Below are 17,381 nucleotides of genomic sequence, written 5' to 3'. Positions count from 1 at the left end.
AGGGGTATGGAGAAATGACCCAGAGGAAAAGTTGAGGCCAGCATAGATCAGCCATGATCATATTAAATGGTGGGGAAGGCATGAAGAACCTGATGGCCTACTCCTGCCCCTATTTTCTTGTGTTCATAGGGATCTTGGTATACAAATCCAAAGGTCGCCGAAAGTGACAGCAGATATTGCAGAAGGCATTCAGGATGTTTTCCTTCATTTGCTGGGGCATAGTACAACTTCATAAAACATTGGATAGGCTACAGCTGGAGTACCATCTACATTTTTGGTTGCTGCACTATAGAAAAGATGTGATTGTCCTGGAGAGGGTGCAGAGAAGATTCACAGGATGTTGCCAGGGTTGAAATGCTACAATTATGAGGAGAGACTGCATAAGCTGGGTTTATTTTCCTTGGAGCAGAATAAGCTGAGCGGGATCCTGATAGAGGTATACAAAATTGAGAGGCATAAATAGGGTAGATAGTAAGAAACTTTTCCCCGTGGTAGAGGTGTCGAAGACCAGAGAGCATGGTTTTAAGATGAGGAGTAAGACATTTACAGGGGATCTGAGGAAGAATTTTTTTCACCCAGAGGATGACTGCAATCGGGAATGCACTACTTGAGAAGATGGTGGAGGCAGGAACTCTCACAACGTTTAAGAAGCATCTGGCTGAGCAGTTGGGTTGCCAAGGCACAGTAGGCTATGGACAAAGTCCTGCTGAATGGGATTAGTATAGATTAGTGTAGATAGATGGTTGACATGGACATGTGGGCCAAAGGTTCTATTTCTGTGCTGTATGATTCTGGTTTCTACCTTAACTTTGTTCCTTCATTTTAACAGTCACATTTGTCTGCTTTTCTGGGTTAGCAGTATGTGGTGATTCATCCAATGGATTCTATTGAATCATGTGAGATAAGCTACCTCTTCTTCATATAACTATGTGTATCTGCAAAGTAAGGTCTGGACAAGTTGGCAACTCATGTTGGATGAAACATGATACTTGTGGAATAGTACATTCTGCAGGCTCTAGGCATTATTTGGCCTCTCTCAAATGGTATTGATATTGATTCCTGGTGGGTACCTTGGCAGATGGTGTTTTGTAAGTAATGTCAAATAAAATGTCAGAATCAGGTTTATTATCACTGACATATGTTGTAAAATTTGTTGTTTTGTGGCAGCAGCACAGTGCAAGAATTAAAAATTACTATAAGTTACCGATAAATAAATAAATAAAATAATGCATAAGAGGAATAACAAGGTAAGGTTCATAGACTGTTCAGAAATCTGATGTCAGAGGGGAAGAAGCTGTTCCTGAAATGTTGAGTGTGGGTCTTCAGGCTCCTGTATTTCTTACCTGATAGTAGTAATGAGAAGAGGGCATGTCCCGGATGCAGAGGGACCTTAATGATGGATTCTGTCTTCCTGAGGCAACGCCTCTTGAAAATGTCCTTGATGGTGGGAGGGTTGTGCCCGTGATGGAGCTGGCTGAGTCTACAACCCTTTGCAGCCTCTTTCGATCCTGGACATTGGAGCCTCCATACCAGGCAGTGATGCAACCAGTCAGAATGCTTTCCACCATTCATCTATGAAAATTTGCAAGAGTCTTTGGTGACGTACCAAATCTCCTCAAACTCCTAGTGAAGTTGATCTGCTGGCGTGCCTTCTTCGTGATTGCATCAATGTGTTGAGCCCAGGATAGATCCTCTGACATGTTGACACCCAGGAACTTGAAGCTGCTCACCCTTTCCACTGCTGACCCCTCAAAGAGGACTGGTGTGTGTTCTCCTGACTTCCCCTTCCTGAAGTCCACAATCAATTCCTTGTTCTTGCTGACATTGAGTGCGACATTGTTATTGCGACACCACTCAAGCAGCCAATCTATCTCACTCCTGTACACCACCTCGTCACCATCTGAGATTCTGCCAACAACAGTGAATTTATTGATGGCATTTGAACTATGCTTAGCCACACAGTCATAAGTGTAGAGAGAGTAGAGCAGTGGGCTAAGTACACATCCTTGAGGTGCACCTGTGTTGATCGTAAGTGAGGAGGAGATGTTATTACTGATCTGCACTGGCTATTGTTTCCCAATAAGAAAGTCAAGGGTCCAGTCGCAGAGGGAGGTACAGAGGCCCAGGGTTTGAAGCTTGTTGATTTGTACTGAGGGGATAATGGTGTTGAACGCTGAGCTGTAATCGATAAACAGCAGCCTGATGTATGTATTGCTATTGTCTAGGTGCTCCAAAGCCGAGTGAAGGGCCAGTGAGATTGCATCTGCTGTAGACCTGTTGTGGCAGTAGGCAAATTGCAGCAGGTCCAGGTCCTTGCTCAGGCAGGAATTAATTCTAGCCACGACCAACCTCTCAAAGCATTTCGTCACAGTAGATGTGAGTGCTACTGGGCAATAGTCATTGAGGTAGCTCATGACTAATGCTTCATGGATTTTGTTTTAGTCTTTCTATGAAATGATACTAAGTGCAGAAGTTAATGTCTGGAAATGGAAGTAGAGAGCAGAGGATTAGGGAGAGAATTGCAATGTTAAGGGCTTTGGCAGCTGCAAGTATAACTGCTAAATAACATGGAAAAAGGCCCTTCTAACCAACTTGTCCATGCCAGCCAAGGTGCCTTCCTGACCTAGTCCCATTTGCCTACATTAAGCCCATGTCACTGTAAACTTTTCCTATCCATGAACCTATCTAAATGTCTTTTAACTGTTGTAATTGCTCAGCCTCTACCACTTCCTCTAGCAGCTCATTCCATGTACCAACCATCCTCTGTGTGGAAAAACCTGCCCTTCAGATCCCTTTTAAATCTTTCCCCTCTCACTTTAAATCCATGCCCTCTAGTTTTGGATTCCCTTACCCTGAGAAAAAGACTGACCATTCACCTTATTTACTCCCCTCATGATTTTATATACTTCTATAAGGTCACCCCTCGGCTTCCTTTGCTCTAGGGGGAAAACAGTCCCAGCCTATCCAATCTCTCCTTATACTGTAACTCGGCACACTCGGAAATGTCGGCACAACATCGTGGGCCAAAGGGCCTGTACTGTGCTGTAATGTTCTATGTTCTAACTCAAGCCCTCCAGTCCTGGTGACATCCTTGTGAATCTTTCCTACACCCTCCCTCTCTAGCCTAATCACACCCTTCCTATAGTATGGGACCAGAACTGCATACAATATTCCAGGTGTGGTCTCACCAACATCTTGTATAACTGTAACATGACATCCCTACTCATTTCCCCATGTGATGAAAGCAGGGGTGCCATACACCTTCTTCACCATCCTGTCTACCTGTGTCACCACTTTCAGAACTACGTACGTATACCCTGCTAGTGATGGAATGATGCCATTCAGGGAGGTGACTCTGGCTAGAATGGGAGGAATATGGATCTCGGAAAGTTGTAGGGCTGGGGAGAAGATTACAGAGAGAAAGATGAGCAAGGCCTTTGAAAGATCTGAAAACCAGGACGAGTGTTCAAAAGACTTTGCAGGACCTGAGGTGCAAGACTTGTTACAGTTGGAATGTGGCCAGCAAATATTCTGATGACTTGAAGTTCATTTGGAGTGGAAGAAGTACAAGAGAGGGTTTGGAAGCAGAAGCTTTGGTTGGTTGGTTTTAAATTTTTTCCCATTCCCTGCATGGGTTCTGTGACGAATGTCACACTAACTAAAATAAGCCAGTCGTATGTAGGATCACAACTGCAAGGACTTGCACTATAATGCTTGATCAATGCTGTGTAGTTACTGACTGATACGTTCAGAATTATATAGCCTTGAGAATTGAGGAGAGCCTTCTAACTGAAAGCAGTCTTTGTTACATGTTGTCATAATTGTATCTCAACAAGAGCAGAAACTTGTCAGTATGTCTGGAGAGCAGGAAGAATTTGCTATCATTTTCCTCTGCTTGTGTAACTTACTAGGCTTTTATCACTATGAGCAGAGCCTTTAATAAAAGTATCAAAATGATTGTAACTGTTTACAAATAAATGTCATAAGTTTGAGATAACTTGTGAGCAAGAGCAGGACATTCAGTCCCTTGAACATGTTCTGCCATTTATTGGGATACTGGCTAACTTGTTTCTTCCATGATTCCATGAGCAAAAAATAAGCTGCTGGAGGAATTCAGCAGGCCAGGACTAATTAAGAAACTGAGATGCATATTTTTCCAAAGCTGCTGTCTCTTTGACGGTGCCTGTCTCTTACTTCAGTGCACTACTCCTCTTCTGCAATGATAGATTCTCAGTATTCCTTCATGTAGAACAATGCTCATGTCTTCTGCCTACACACAAGGCTATTGTTCTGCCTTCAGATGGGACCTCTTCTCTTGTTAACTTCTGTGCTTTATCATATTTATAAAACAATTTGGGGCAACACACACAAAATGCTGGAGGAACTCAGCAGGTGAGGCAGCATCTATAGCGGGAAATAAACAGTCAACGTTTTGGGCCGAGACCCCTCATCAGGACTGGAAGGAAAGCGGGGGAAGTTGGTAGGTAGGTGGGTGAGGGGGGGGAGTAGGAATGATGTGAGAAGCTGGAAAGTGATAGGTGGAAGAGTGGAGGGGAGAGAGGAGGAGTAAAGGGGCCAGAAGGATAAAACAAAGGGGGAGGGGAATAGAGTGGGGTGGTTACCAGAAGTTAGAGAAATCGATGTTGATGCTATCAGGTTGAAGACTACCAGGACAGAATATGAGGTGTTGTTCCTCTAATCTGCATGTAACCTCAATTTAGCAGTAGGGGAGGTCAGTGTGGGAATGGAAAGTGGAATTAAAATGGCTGGCCGCTGGGAGATCCTGGCTGTTACAGCAGTTTGGGGTTGCTTTATTTTACCTGTCAATATTTCCTTCTCATGTCATTTCTACTTCCAATTTCGCTTCTTAATTTCACCCCTGCACCATCAGTACTCTTCCAGGTTTTCTGCTGAGTTGAGCTCTTGGTATTTGTCCTAAGTTTCTTTTTCCTTCCTTTCCTACCCCAAACATCCCTTGACATCTCTTGGGGGGGGGGGGGGGCTGGATTTGAAGAATAACCCTTTTTATTTTGTGACAAAGGGTCATTGAACTCAAACGTTGACTCTGTTTCTCTCTACACTGATATCTGTCATGAACGTTTCTGGCATTTTTTACTTTGTTTCAGATTTCCATCACCTATAGTTTTCTTTTAAGACTGGAGCTGTAGATTTTTATTAAAGACATAACATTTTAAAATTCGGCTCTGTAACTATTACTTGTCCAGTAATGTGAGCTACATTGCCCTCATAGTGCTGCTCTGTTTTATTACTAGGAGGGTCCAGGTTCAGTAAAGATCAGCTAGCCCTGCTCTGCCAGAGGGAAATGTATCCCTTTGACAGATTCTTCAAACTAAGATTAGAATCCGGTTGGGAAACTACAGAAAATAATCTGCATAGCGATATTTCAATTGAAATAGATTTTAAAGATTTTACTGATAGACACTTCACTCAAAACTCCTAGCAACACGCAAGGTCCCAGAGGACTGGAGAGTAGCGAATGTTGTGTCTTTGTTCAAGAAGGGAATAGGGATAATCCAGGTAATTATAGGCTAGTGAGCCTCGTGTCAGTGGTAGGGAAGCTATTGGAGAGGATACTGAGGGATAAGATTTATGCACATTTGGAAAGGCATGGCCTGCTTAGGGACAGTCAGCATGGCTTTGTGTGGAGCAGGTCATGCCTTACAACCTCGATTGAGTATTTTGAGGAGGTGACAAAGGTGCTTGATGAGGGTATGGCATTGGATGTCATCTACATGGACTTTGGTAAGGCATTTGATAAGGTCCCTCATGGTAGGTTGATTGAAGAGATAAAGATGCATGGCATCCAGGGTGAATTGCAAGTTTGGATTCAGAACTGGCTTGTTCATAGAAGACAGAGAGTAGGGGTTGAAGGCTGTTGTTCTGGCTGGAAGTTCATGACCTGCGGTGTTCTGCAAGGATTGGTGCTGGGACCTCTGTTGTTTGTGATTATATATCAATGATTTGGATGAAAATGTAGTTGGGTGGATTAGCAAATTTGTGGATGACACCAAGATCGGCCGAGTTGTGGAGAGAGTAAAGGACTATCAAAGAATACAGCAGGATATGGATCGATTACAGATATGGGCAGAGAAGTGGCAGATGGAATTTCATCCGGGCAAGTGTAAGGTGTTGCACTTTGTGAGGTCAAATGAAAGAAGAAAGTATACAGTTAATGGTAGACACATTAATAGCATTGAGGTACGGAGGGATCTTGGGGTCCAGGTGCATAGTTCACTGAAAGTGGCTACACAAGTAGATAAGGTGGTAAAGAAGGCGTATAGCATGCTTGCCTTCATTGATAGGGGTGTTGAGTATAAGAGTAAGGAAGTCATGCTGCAGCTGTATAAAACTTTAGTCAGACCGCACTTGCTGTATTGTGTGCGGTTCTGGTCATCCCATTATAGGAAGGATATGGAGACCGTGGAAAGGATGCAGAAGATGTTCACCAGGATGCTGCCATAATTAGAGGGTATGAGCAAATAAGGAAAGGTTGGACAAACTTGGGTTGTTCTCCCCAGAGCATCAGAGGATGAGGGGAGACCTGACAGAGGTTTTTTAAATTATGAGAAGCATAGATATGGTATTCGGTCAGAATCTTTTCCCCCAGGGTAGAAATGTCAAACACTGGAGGACATGCTTTTAAGTTTGGGGGGTAGGGGGAGTATAAAAGTGACGTGAGGCAAGTATTTTATGCAGAGAGTGGTGGGGCCTGGAATGAGTTACCAGGGGTATTAGTGGAAGCAGGTAGTTTGGTGGGGTTTAAGAGGCTTTTAGATAGACACATGAATATGGAGGGATATGGATGATACACAGGAGGAAGACATTTAGTATAAATTGGCATCAAGATTGGCACAACATTGTGGGCTGAATGGCCTGGCCTGTGCTGTACTGTTCTATGTTCTAATGTTGGTGTCTTTACTGTCCAGATGCTCCAGAGATGAGTGTAGGGCCAGGGAGATGGCCTCTGCTGTAGATCTGTTTCGGCCGTAGGCAAATTGTAGTGGGTTGAGGTTGTCTGGGAGGCTAGAGTTAATGCGTGCCATGACCAGCCTCTCGAAGCACTTCATGAGGATGGATGTCAGAGCCACTTGTCAACATTTCAGGTCGAAACCCTGCATTAGTACACAAATTCCTTTCCTCTCACAGATGCTGCTCCAAAACCCTCTTAAAACCCACCAAACTACCTGCTTCCACTACTACCCCTGGTAACTCATTCCAGGCACCCACCACTCTGTGTTTTTTTTAAAAAAAAACTTGCCTCACTCACTTTTATACTCTCTCCCCCCCCATCTTAAAAGCATGTCCTGAGTTCCTCCGCAGATTATTTGTTGCTCCAGATTCCATCTTCTGCAGTCTCTTGTCTCCTATGTGTAATGAGCATAGAGTCATCGAGAAATGCAGCACAAAAACAGGTCCTTCAGCCCACAGAGTCCACACTGATCATCAACCACTCATTTATATCAATCCTACAGTAATCTCACCCTATTTTATTCTCCCCACATTCTCAAAGAGGCATCAGTGTCTCCTGAATTAGTAATAGCTCTGCACCCTTCTGGACTTTTCATTCCAAGTATCGTCTGTAGTTGGTGTATTGGGTTTCTTGACCTGATCTGAATCACATCTTTGTTGGCTACAACCCAGAATTTCGTCCTTCAAGTCAGACAGGATAGCTTTCTGTGTTGGTGTGATGAAAGGTGAATACTAGATTTTTATCCAAATAGTAGCCAAACACAGGGACAGAATAACCTTAAATTTTATTTAAAGGCACCATCTGCATTCATTTCTAAGGCCAAAGCAGGGCCTTGGTGAATGCTGAGGATAGATAAGATCTTTATTAGTCACATGTACATCGAAACACAGAGTGAAATGCATCTTTTGCGTAGAGTGTTCTGGGGGCAGCCCGCAAGTGTCGCCACACTTCCGGCACCAGCATAGCATGCCCACGGCTTCCTAACCCGTACGTCTTTGGAATGTGGGAGGAAACCAGAGCACCTGGAGGAAACCCACGCAGACATGGGGAGAACGTACAAACTCCTTACAGACAGCGGCGGGAATCGAACCCAGGTTGCTGGCGCTGTAAAGCGTTATGCTAACCGCTACACTACCGTCCCTGCCACACTACCATGCCTGCCTCTTGGTGTAGGCCTTGGGATATAGGCCTCTTGGTGTCCAAAGATCCCCAAGGTGACAGGATGCTTGCCTTCATTAGTAAGGGCATAAAGTACAAAGGCAGGAACATCTTAGTACAACCTTATCAAATGCTGGATAGGCTACAAGTGGAATATTGTGTGCACTTCTGATTATCACACGATGGGAAATGCCCACCACCTCTCAAAGTTTGGTTCTTCAATTTCATAATTATCACTGTTATCACAGACTGATGAATACAGGTTAGGTTTCTAGTCTGACTCATTTGGTTTGCAATGTGCAGCTGCTCTGGAGAGGTGCCTGGGATATTCTGGGAGAAGGTCAAATGCAATTGCCAGTGAGGACAGAAATGGAGACACAAGAGACTGCAGATGCTGGAATCTGGAGCAACAAATAATCTGCTGGAGGAACTCTGGGTCAAGCAGCATCTGTGGGGGTAAACAAATTGTCAATGCTTCGGGTCGAAGCCCTGCATCAGACCATAAGACCTAGGAGCAGAATTAGGCCATTCAACCCATCAATCATGGCTGATTTATTTTTTCCCCCTCAACCCCATTCTCCTGTTCTCCCTGTAACCTTTGTTGCCCTTACTGATCCGATCAACCTAATTGCTTTAAATATACCCAATGACTTGGCCTCCACAGCTGTCTGTGGCAATGAATTCCACAGATTCACCACCCTCTGGCGAAAGAAATTCCTCCTCATCCCATTTCTAAGGGGACATCCTTCTATTTTGAGGTTGTGCTCTCTGGTCCTAGACTCTCCCACTACTGGAAACATCCTCTCCACGTCCACTCTGTCCAGGCCTTTCAATATTCAGTAGGTTTCAATGAGATCCCCCCTCATCCTTCTAAGCTCCAGCAAGTACAGGCCCAGGGCCATCAAATGCTCCTCATACATTAACCCTTTCACCCCTGGGATCATTCTCATAAACCTCCTCTAGACTCTCTCCAATGCCAGCACATCATTACTTAGATATTGGGGCCAAAACTGCTCACAATACTCCAAATGTGGTCTGACCAACACCTTATAAAGTCTCAGCATTACATCCTTGCTTTTATATTCCTAGTCCTTTCAAAATGAATGCTGACATTGCATTTGCCGCCTTTACTACTGACTCAACCTGCAAGTTAACCTTTAAGGAATCCTGCACTAGGACTCCCAAGTCCTTTCACACCTCCGATTTCTGAATTCTCTCCCCATTTAGGAAATACTCCATGCCTTTATTCCATCTACAAAAGTGCATGACCATACACTTCTCTATGCGGTATTCCATCAGGACCCTGCACCAGCCGATGTGCAGGGGTTCGATCCGAAACAACAAAAACAATATCTTTTCTTCACATCCCCCCCTTCCCCACCCCCACAAATGGTCAAATGCTGCTCAACCTGCCGAATTCCTCCACCTGCTGTCCTCCTGTGGCTGACAGAAAAGGGCTTGGCTGGAGTAAAGTCAGCCTCCCTTCCCATTTATCTATTCCGCTTGAGTATTTTGTTCAGGGTGCAATAGAGCCGTATCATTCACTGTTACATTTCACTGCCTACTCCCATTTAACTTTGAAATCTTTGATATTTGCCAGTAACCCTTTGGTTTAATTTCATAGGAAATGCTGCTGTGTTGACACTGCTGAGAACTGTCAAGTAGTTTTAATGTATGTTTTAGAGTTTGTGACAAACTTGTCACAGAATTGCTATTAATTTCATCAGGAAATAGCCTGTTAAACGTGGCAGGGTGTTTGATGGAATGTAGGTGGTTCTACTCTTTGGGCCTCATGAGGTAATTAATGTGATTATCACTTTGGTGTCACACAAAGTGTCCTAAATTACGGAATACTGTTTCAGTTTTGTAGCACTAATTGATGTTCTATAAAATTGTTTATATAAAAATATCAGTCTATGTCAAAAAATTATGGACAATCCCAAACAATTGTGCAATTTCCAAAGCCCTGGTCTGCCTGAAAAATAAAAATTGATTCTTTTTGATTATTTTATATCTGAAAAAGGCTAGTAACCAACATTGAAAGCTATGACATACTGCTAACCCAGGGAAATGTGTCCACCCAACACAATGTAGAAGAGATAAGGGGCAGGTGTGTAACAATCTCTGAATCAACTGTGCTACTTGTTAAGGGAATTGACTCCAGTAACAGACCTGAATTCTCTCAAGCTGCGTTATTTAAGAAAATGCTCCTCCATGTGCATGTTATTTTTCTCTTCAGAAACATTAGTAAGACAGTCAACAGGGTCATCAGAATCACAAAAGTTTTTTTTTCTTTTGAACACACTTCCTGAAGTCTAAGGAATGGCAGATGGAATTTAACTTGGACAAGTGCAAGGTGTTGCATTTTGGTCAGTTAAATCAGTTAAACCAGGACAGGACTTGCACAGTAAATGGGAGGGCCTGGAGAATGTTGTAGCGCTGATAGACCAAGGGGCACAGTTACATAGTTTCCTGAAAGTGGCAATGTAGGTAGATAGAGAGGTGAAGAAAGTATTTGGCGTGCTTGCCTTCAGTCAGGGCACTGGGTACAGGAGTTGGGACATTGTGTTACAACTATATACGTCATTTGGTGAGACCAGACCTGAAGTATTGTGTGCAGTTCTGGTCACCTATCTATAGGAAGTATGCCATTAAGCTGGAAAGGGTGCAGAAAAGATTAACGAGGATGTTACTGGGATTGGGGGGCTTGATTTATAAGGAGAAGTTGGGAGATTAATAAAGAGAGGTTATAAGGAGTATAAGGAGAGATTTATAAGGAGAGGTTTTATCCCTGGAGCGTAGGAGGTTGAGGGGTGACCTTATAGAAATATGTAAAATCATGAGAGGCATAGATAAGGTGGATGGTCGCAGTCTTTTTCCCAGGAAAGGGGAGTCTAAAACTAGCGGGGATAGACTTAAGGCAAGAGGAGAAAGATTTAAAAGAGACTGAGGAGCAACTTTTTTACGCAGAAGGTGATCGTTATTTGGAACGAGCTGCCAGGGGAAGTGGTAAAGGCAGGTACAATAACATTTAAAAGACACTTGGACAGGTACATGGATAGAAAAGGCCGAGAAGGCCAAATGCAGGTAAATGGGACAAGCTCAGATATAAGCATCTTGGCCAGCATGAGCGAGTTGGGCCAAAGAGCCTGTTTCCATGCTGTATGACTATGACCGTTAGATTCCTGAAGATTTTGGTTTAGTGCTCAGTACCACAGCAAGGATCAGTTTCAACACCAGCCTATACACAACCAGAGAAAACAGTAGTGGGACAAAGCAGCAATAGTAAAACTTGATTTTTCATTTGCTTATATGGCTTCAGTATTCTATGAAGAGAAATTCCAGAATTTTCTCAACCATTTTAGGGATACAGATGACCCCTGCATTACAGGGGGATTATATTCCTAGAAAATGGTCTGTATCGTGATTTTCTGTAACGCAAAGCTGCATCTTCTGCGCATGCATGAAGAAACACGAGTTGAAAAAAAATCAATGTGTTTATTTATTTACTTTTTTCACATAAATTCTGTAAGAGTGAGTTTTATTCCGTATCTCTCATTTCTGGGTAGTGATTTGTGGATTCTGTAAGGGTGAATTTTCATTACCCGAGTGGCCATGATCCAGGAGTCGCCTGTAGTTCTTAGCATTTCTTATTTTTCTTTATCGATGTTCTGTTAATTAAGTTTTGCAGTAATTATGTAATTTAGGAATTATTTAAAAAAATAATCATTTGAGATAATCAAATTATACCCTTTAGTGTTTACACAGCATAGAGATTAGAAATGTTATTTTGAGGAACAATTTACATAACATTCTGCTGCACATGCAGCATGTTATCATGACTTACTACTGTTATCATTTGCAGTTCACAAGGTCTTTTCAGAAATTTGACTGATTTTGTCCTTTATTATAAAATGCTATAAATAGTTAATTCCTTGAATTTCAACTTCTGTTCACATTACAGTGCACATGAGAAGTTGGAGTATGCATGTCTTATTCAATTGATTGTTTTGATAGATACCCATTATGCACATCTTTGTGCCAACTGCATGAATTCATAAAGTCTACAGGACATCTTGGATTTGACCAAAGATATTATTTAATGTCACTATGATAACACTGCTTTTTCTTCCCTCCCCCATTTTCATGTTCCTGAAGTTGCAATTCCCCTTTATTAGTTTGTCTGAGTGGTCATTCACCCACAGAAATACCAGCATCTGCTTGACTATGGAGGGTATGAACTTTGGAACTGATCCCTCAGTACAAATCAAAAGGGAAAACTATGTAGAAATAAAAAATTTAATTGCAATGCTTTTGGCATTCTTAGCAACCATTCATTGTGTGGAGCTAGGAATTACGGCTCCAGTAAACACAAAGTTCAAGTCTAAGGCAACCGGGTAAAATGATGGGAGAGTGAATGTTCATTAATTTTGTGTGAGAATTATACAGCTAATCTTTCATTATCCTTTTATCTGATTCGTGGTCATTTCTTTTCCAGCTGCTGCTTTCAAAGCGATCATTTTTTTCCAGCAATTGTATTTCTTCTATTTTGGTTCTTTCCAAATCACGCACACCATCCATGGCCCTGAAATGGCTGGCTGGCAGGCAGTCACACTTACCTGGTTGATAGGATGTGCATGGCAGCAGAGACCACTAGCACTTGTCCTGCCCTCTACTGCAGTCCACCCAGAGCAGCCCATGTGTGTGACTGCACAAATCAAGGTATTGGTGTGCCATCATGTGCCACATAAGATGCCTGTAAATTTTCCATTGTTTTAAACTTGTGGTCTGGAGCCTGTTGTGAGTGAAATGGTGCATTTTCATTAGGTAATGTTTGGACGTCAATCATGGAGTAGCTTATATCATATCTCATTAAACTGACAGATTGGTTTCTTATTGCTTTACTAGCTGGATTGCCTTTTGCAATTCTTTCATCGCTGCGCTCTCCATTCAGACGTGGATTTTACTGTAATGATGAAACCATCAAGTACCCATACAAAGAAGACACCATATCCTACCAATTATTAGCTGGCACTCTTATTCCAATTGTTCTACTGGTAGTAAGTGAACTCATTTTTATTCCACACGATTGTTGCTTTCACTTGCTATTGCAAATTATGCTGTTTAATAATAGGCAAGAATATATCACACAAGGAAAACTATGGCTTGCTTGACTCCACTTTGACACTTGCATCAGTGGATTAGAGGTTACAATTTGGATAGTTCCAGTCACTGCCTAGTTAACTGTTCTTTGCTGAGTGCCAATTTGGGCTGTTACATTTGCCCTTCTTTGTCAGTCAGGTTTCATTCTGAATATGTTTCCAGTAATTCCCGAAGAAATATTCAACTGTGGATATCAGAGGAAATCTAGATTGGCGTTGGGTAAGATGCCCACAGGCACATTATTTAGGCAAAATTCACGCAGAGCTACTAGAAAGTTGACTTTACCCTTAAAACTGTACCCCAGGTCCATTGGCTCCTGCAGAAGAGGGAGAAAGTAAATATAAAGTTTTCTTTTTAAATAAAACAAATATGCCAGAATTTCTTGACAGAAGGAAAGGAAAAGTGGATGGCGATACTCAAATGTGGACCAGTGTGTTAGAAAAAGGGAAGTATGTGTTACTTGATGTATTCTACTTACTTTACAAGCTAGTAGGTTAGCTATATATGAAAAAGTTTGTGTATTCCTGTCTCTAAGATTTTGTCAAGCAATTACAATAAAGTTGCCACATGTGATGATGGGTTTGCAATGTTACAATAATAAACTACACCCATTAAAGATATCTTGTAAGACTAGTTTTCTACAACTGCCAAATAAGATGGGTGGCTCTACATTTTGTGTATTATGTTAGGTTTTCATACTTGTAAGTGTCCAGATTTATTGAGCTCTGTTTTCAAAATTTGCTGCAATAGTCAGTTTGCAAATTGTTAATGAGTTCTTTAAGTTGTAAGGATGCCTCACTGTTTGCCAGCCAGGAAGATTGGTTCAAAGCACGTGTAATGTTGGGCTTTACATTCTTCAGTGGTACCACATGGCCTGCAGTGGGCCAGCTTTAGTAGTGCCCAATACCTGGGGCACAGCAGGAAAAAGATGGCTTACTCTCTAGGTGGTTGTACCTTGCTCAAGTCATTAAGTCCCCCTGTCAGTGTTCTCGGATATTCTTCAGCTGTTGTGGAGCCATATCATGATCTTCACTTGCCTACTCATTTATAAACTTAGTCTGGAAGGCTTCTGTTGTCTGCTACCTCACTGTTGTCCTGTGCCGCAATGCATGGTTGACTCTTAAAACCCCCTGAAGTACCCTTGCACTGTGTAAGACAGTTATCTAGAAGAATGCTGATCAGTCTCTCATGTTGTCTTGCCCCTAGTTTTTGTAAGAGACACTAGTCTTCAGAGATAACATTTCAGCAAGGTATAAAATGGGCTGCTGTTATGCCATTTACAGGGATTAAAACCTGAACCATTCACTGGTCTGTCTCATAGATATGCAAAACTGAATATGGTCCATGAAACATTAAACTATCAAACAGAGTAGCTCAAAGAGGTTAGTGATCATGGGCTGGATTTGTTATTATTGGAAATGGTTATCAATGAATGGCTGCTGCAGCAGTCGTCTGATTCACACTGGTTTCTTCCTCATCCTCTGCGGCTTGTGGACCATGTTTCTCCATTCCATCTTGCTTGCTAGATTTTACATCTGAATGTTTCACAACACGGATCAGATTGTCCTGAAACTTGAACCTCCTACACTTCAGATGCTGAATGTCTCCAGCTTTGCTTGATTTCATGAGACTTTTTTTTTGGAGATCTTTACAGGGATATGCATGTTGTCTTAATGTTGGAGTCTGTTTCAGCTGTCCAATTGTGTGCTTTGGTTACGACATGTCCCTCACCAGTGTGTGATGTTGATAAGGTTCATCAGCAGTCATGACTGAGGATGAACTTGGTCTCTCCTCAGTAATCTGTCCTGTCTGTATGAACCATCAAATAATGGGGAAACCCATGGATTACCTCAAAGTGAATCTATCGTGGATCAAGGCATTTGCTAGCATTGTGATTAGAATTGTTACAGCACAAGACAAGGCCATTCAGTCCATTGAGCCATTATGAACTTTTTATAAAAGCAAATTCAGTTAGCCCTCTCCTTGGTTCCTTTACTGTAACCCTACATAATATTTCCTTCAAGTGCATCTATTTCTTATTCAGAATTAAACATGGATCTGCTAGTCATCCTTTCAGGCAGTGCATTCCAGGTCCTAACCACTCAGTGGGTGAAAATCTTTTTCCTTGTGTTTCCTTTGGTTCTTTTGCCAGTTATTTTACAACTGTCCTTTCATTCTTGACCCTTCCATTACTGTGAGCAGTTTCTATTTACTCGCTCAATGCCATAAAGTGACATGAAACTTCTGTCAATTCCCTAACCTTCTGCTTTATGGAAAACAAATCCCTTTCTAGTAAATCTGTTCTGTGTTTGCTCCAAGGCTTTCACATCATTCCTAAAGTGCAGTGCATGAAATTAGACATAAATCTCTGGTTGTAACCAAGCCTGCTTTTAAAAGGTATCAACTTCACTTCCCTGCTTTATACTCTCTGCTGTTAGAGGCAAGGTCAAGATTCTTGTTGCATTTCTCAACTCCAATCTGTCCTGTCACCTTCAAGGTTTTGTGTTCATGTATTCCAGATCCTTTAGTTCTTCCGTACTCTGTATGTTTAATGTTTGATACAGTCATGAGGAAAACATTAAGATTGTTGCTGTCAGTGTCTGCTACAGATTTGATCCTTTGTATGTCAATGTATCTTGAATACCACCTACCACTTGAGACTTGGCTGAGAGGGGGACAGGACTGGTTGCTTAATATTCCAGCATTTTCATGTTTTAGAACTGATCGAAAGGGAGATAAGAGAGGTGAAAAGAGTTGCACAGGGACAGTATCACAGCAGAACTCAGAGGGGACATAATGGAGAACTCATCCGCTGAATCTATATAGGTAGATCTCAAAAATAAGAAAGGTGCGATCACTCTGGGATTATACTATAGAACCCCCAATAGCCACCAGGACACCAGGGAACAGATATGCAGGCAGATGAGGGAAAGGTGCAGAAAACAATGAGGTGGTTGCTGTGGGAGACCAACTTTCCCAGTATAGACTGGGATCTCCTTAGTGCAAAAGGGTTGGACAGTGTAGAATTGGTTAGGTGTATCCAGGAGAGTTTTTTAAAAGGGTATGTGGATGAGGAGAGTTTGAGGAGAGTCTGTACTGGAACTTGTATTGGGAAATGAGCCTGGCCAGGTGAACATAATATTCTAAGTGTGGTCTGACCAGAGTTCTGTAGAGCTGCAACATTACCCCATGGCTCTTGAAGTCGGTCCCCTGACTAATGAAGGCCAACGTGCCAAACACCTTCTTAACAATCCTATCAACTTGAACAGCAACTTTGAGGGATCTATGGACTTGGACCCCAAGATCCCTCTGTTCCTCCACACTACTAAGAGCCCTGCCATTAACCCTGTATTCTGCCTTCAAATTCGACCTTCCAAAGTGAATCACTTCACACTTTTCTGGGTTGAACTCCATCTGACAATTCTCAGCCCAGTTTTGCATCCCATCAATGTCCCATTGTAACCCTCAACAACCGTCCACACTAACCACAACACCACAAACCTTTGTGTCATCAGCAAACTTACTAACCCACCCTTCTTCCTCATCCAAGTCATTTATAAAAATCATAAAGAACAGGGGTCCCCGAATAGATCCCTGCAGAACACCACTGGTCACTGACCTCCAGGCAGAATCTGCTCCATCTACAACCACCCTCTGCCTTCTATGGGCAAGCCAGTTCCGAATCCACATAGCCAGGGATCCCATGCCTCCTGACCTGCTGAATGAGCCTATCATGGAGAACCTTATCAAATGCCTTATTAAAGTCCATATACACCACATCCACTGCTGTACCCTCAATGTGTTTTATCACATCCTCAAAGAATTCAATCAGGCTTTTGAGGCATGATCTGCCCCTCACAAAACCATGCTGACTGTCCCTAATCAGGATATGCTTCTCCAAATGCTCATAAGTCCTGTCCTTAACCTTTTCCAATAATTTTCCCACCAATGAAGTAAGACTCACTGGCCTATAATTCCCCAGGGTTATCCCTACTCCCTTTCTTGAACAAAGGAATAACATTTGCCACCCTCCAATCATCTGGCACTACTCCTGTGGCCAGTGAGGACA

At 42.5% G+C, this 17,381-nt stretch overlaps 1 protein-coding gene across 2 annotated transcripts in view; it reads left to right on the top strand.

The window, feature by feature from the left end:
* Positions 1-17,381, top strand: part of plpp1a (phospholipid phosphatase 1a) — a 97,467-nt gene that overhangs the window by 40,033 nt on the left and 40,053 nt on the right. The window contains exon 2 of one of the 2 annotated variants that reach the window (XM_052036920.1): positions 13,058-13,209. The exons of the other annotated variant lie outside the window; for it this stretch is intronic. Within the exon in view, the coding sequence (XP_051892880.1) occupies positions 13,058-13,209 (152 nt within the window). The remainder of the gene's footprint in view (positions 1-13,057; positions 13,210-17,381) is intronic. 2 annotated transcript variants of the gene reach the window in all.

The sequence above is a fragment of the Pristis pectinata genome, chromosome 2 (genome assembly GCF_009764475.1).
Source record: "Pristis pectinata isolate sPriPec2 chromosome 2, sPriPec2.1.pri, whole genome shotgun sequence".
Lineage (NCBI taxonomy): Eukaryota > Metazoa > Chordata > Chondrichthyes > Rhinopristiformes > Pristidae > Pristis > Pristis pectinata.
The sequence above is the reverse complement of the archived record's forward strand: the minus strand, read 5'-3'. Positions and strand labels throughout refer to the sequence as shown.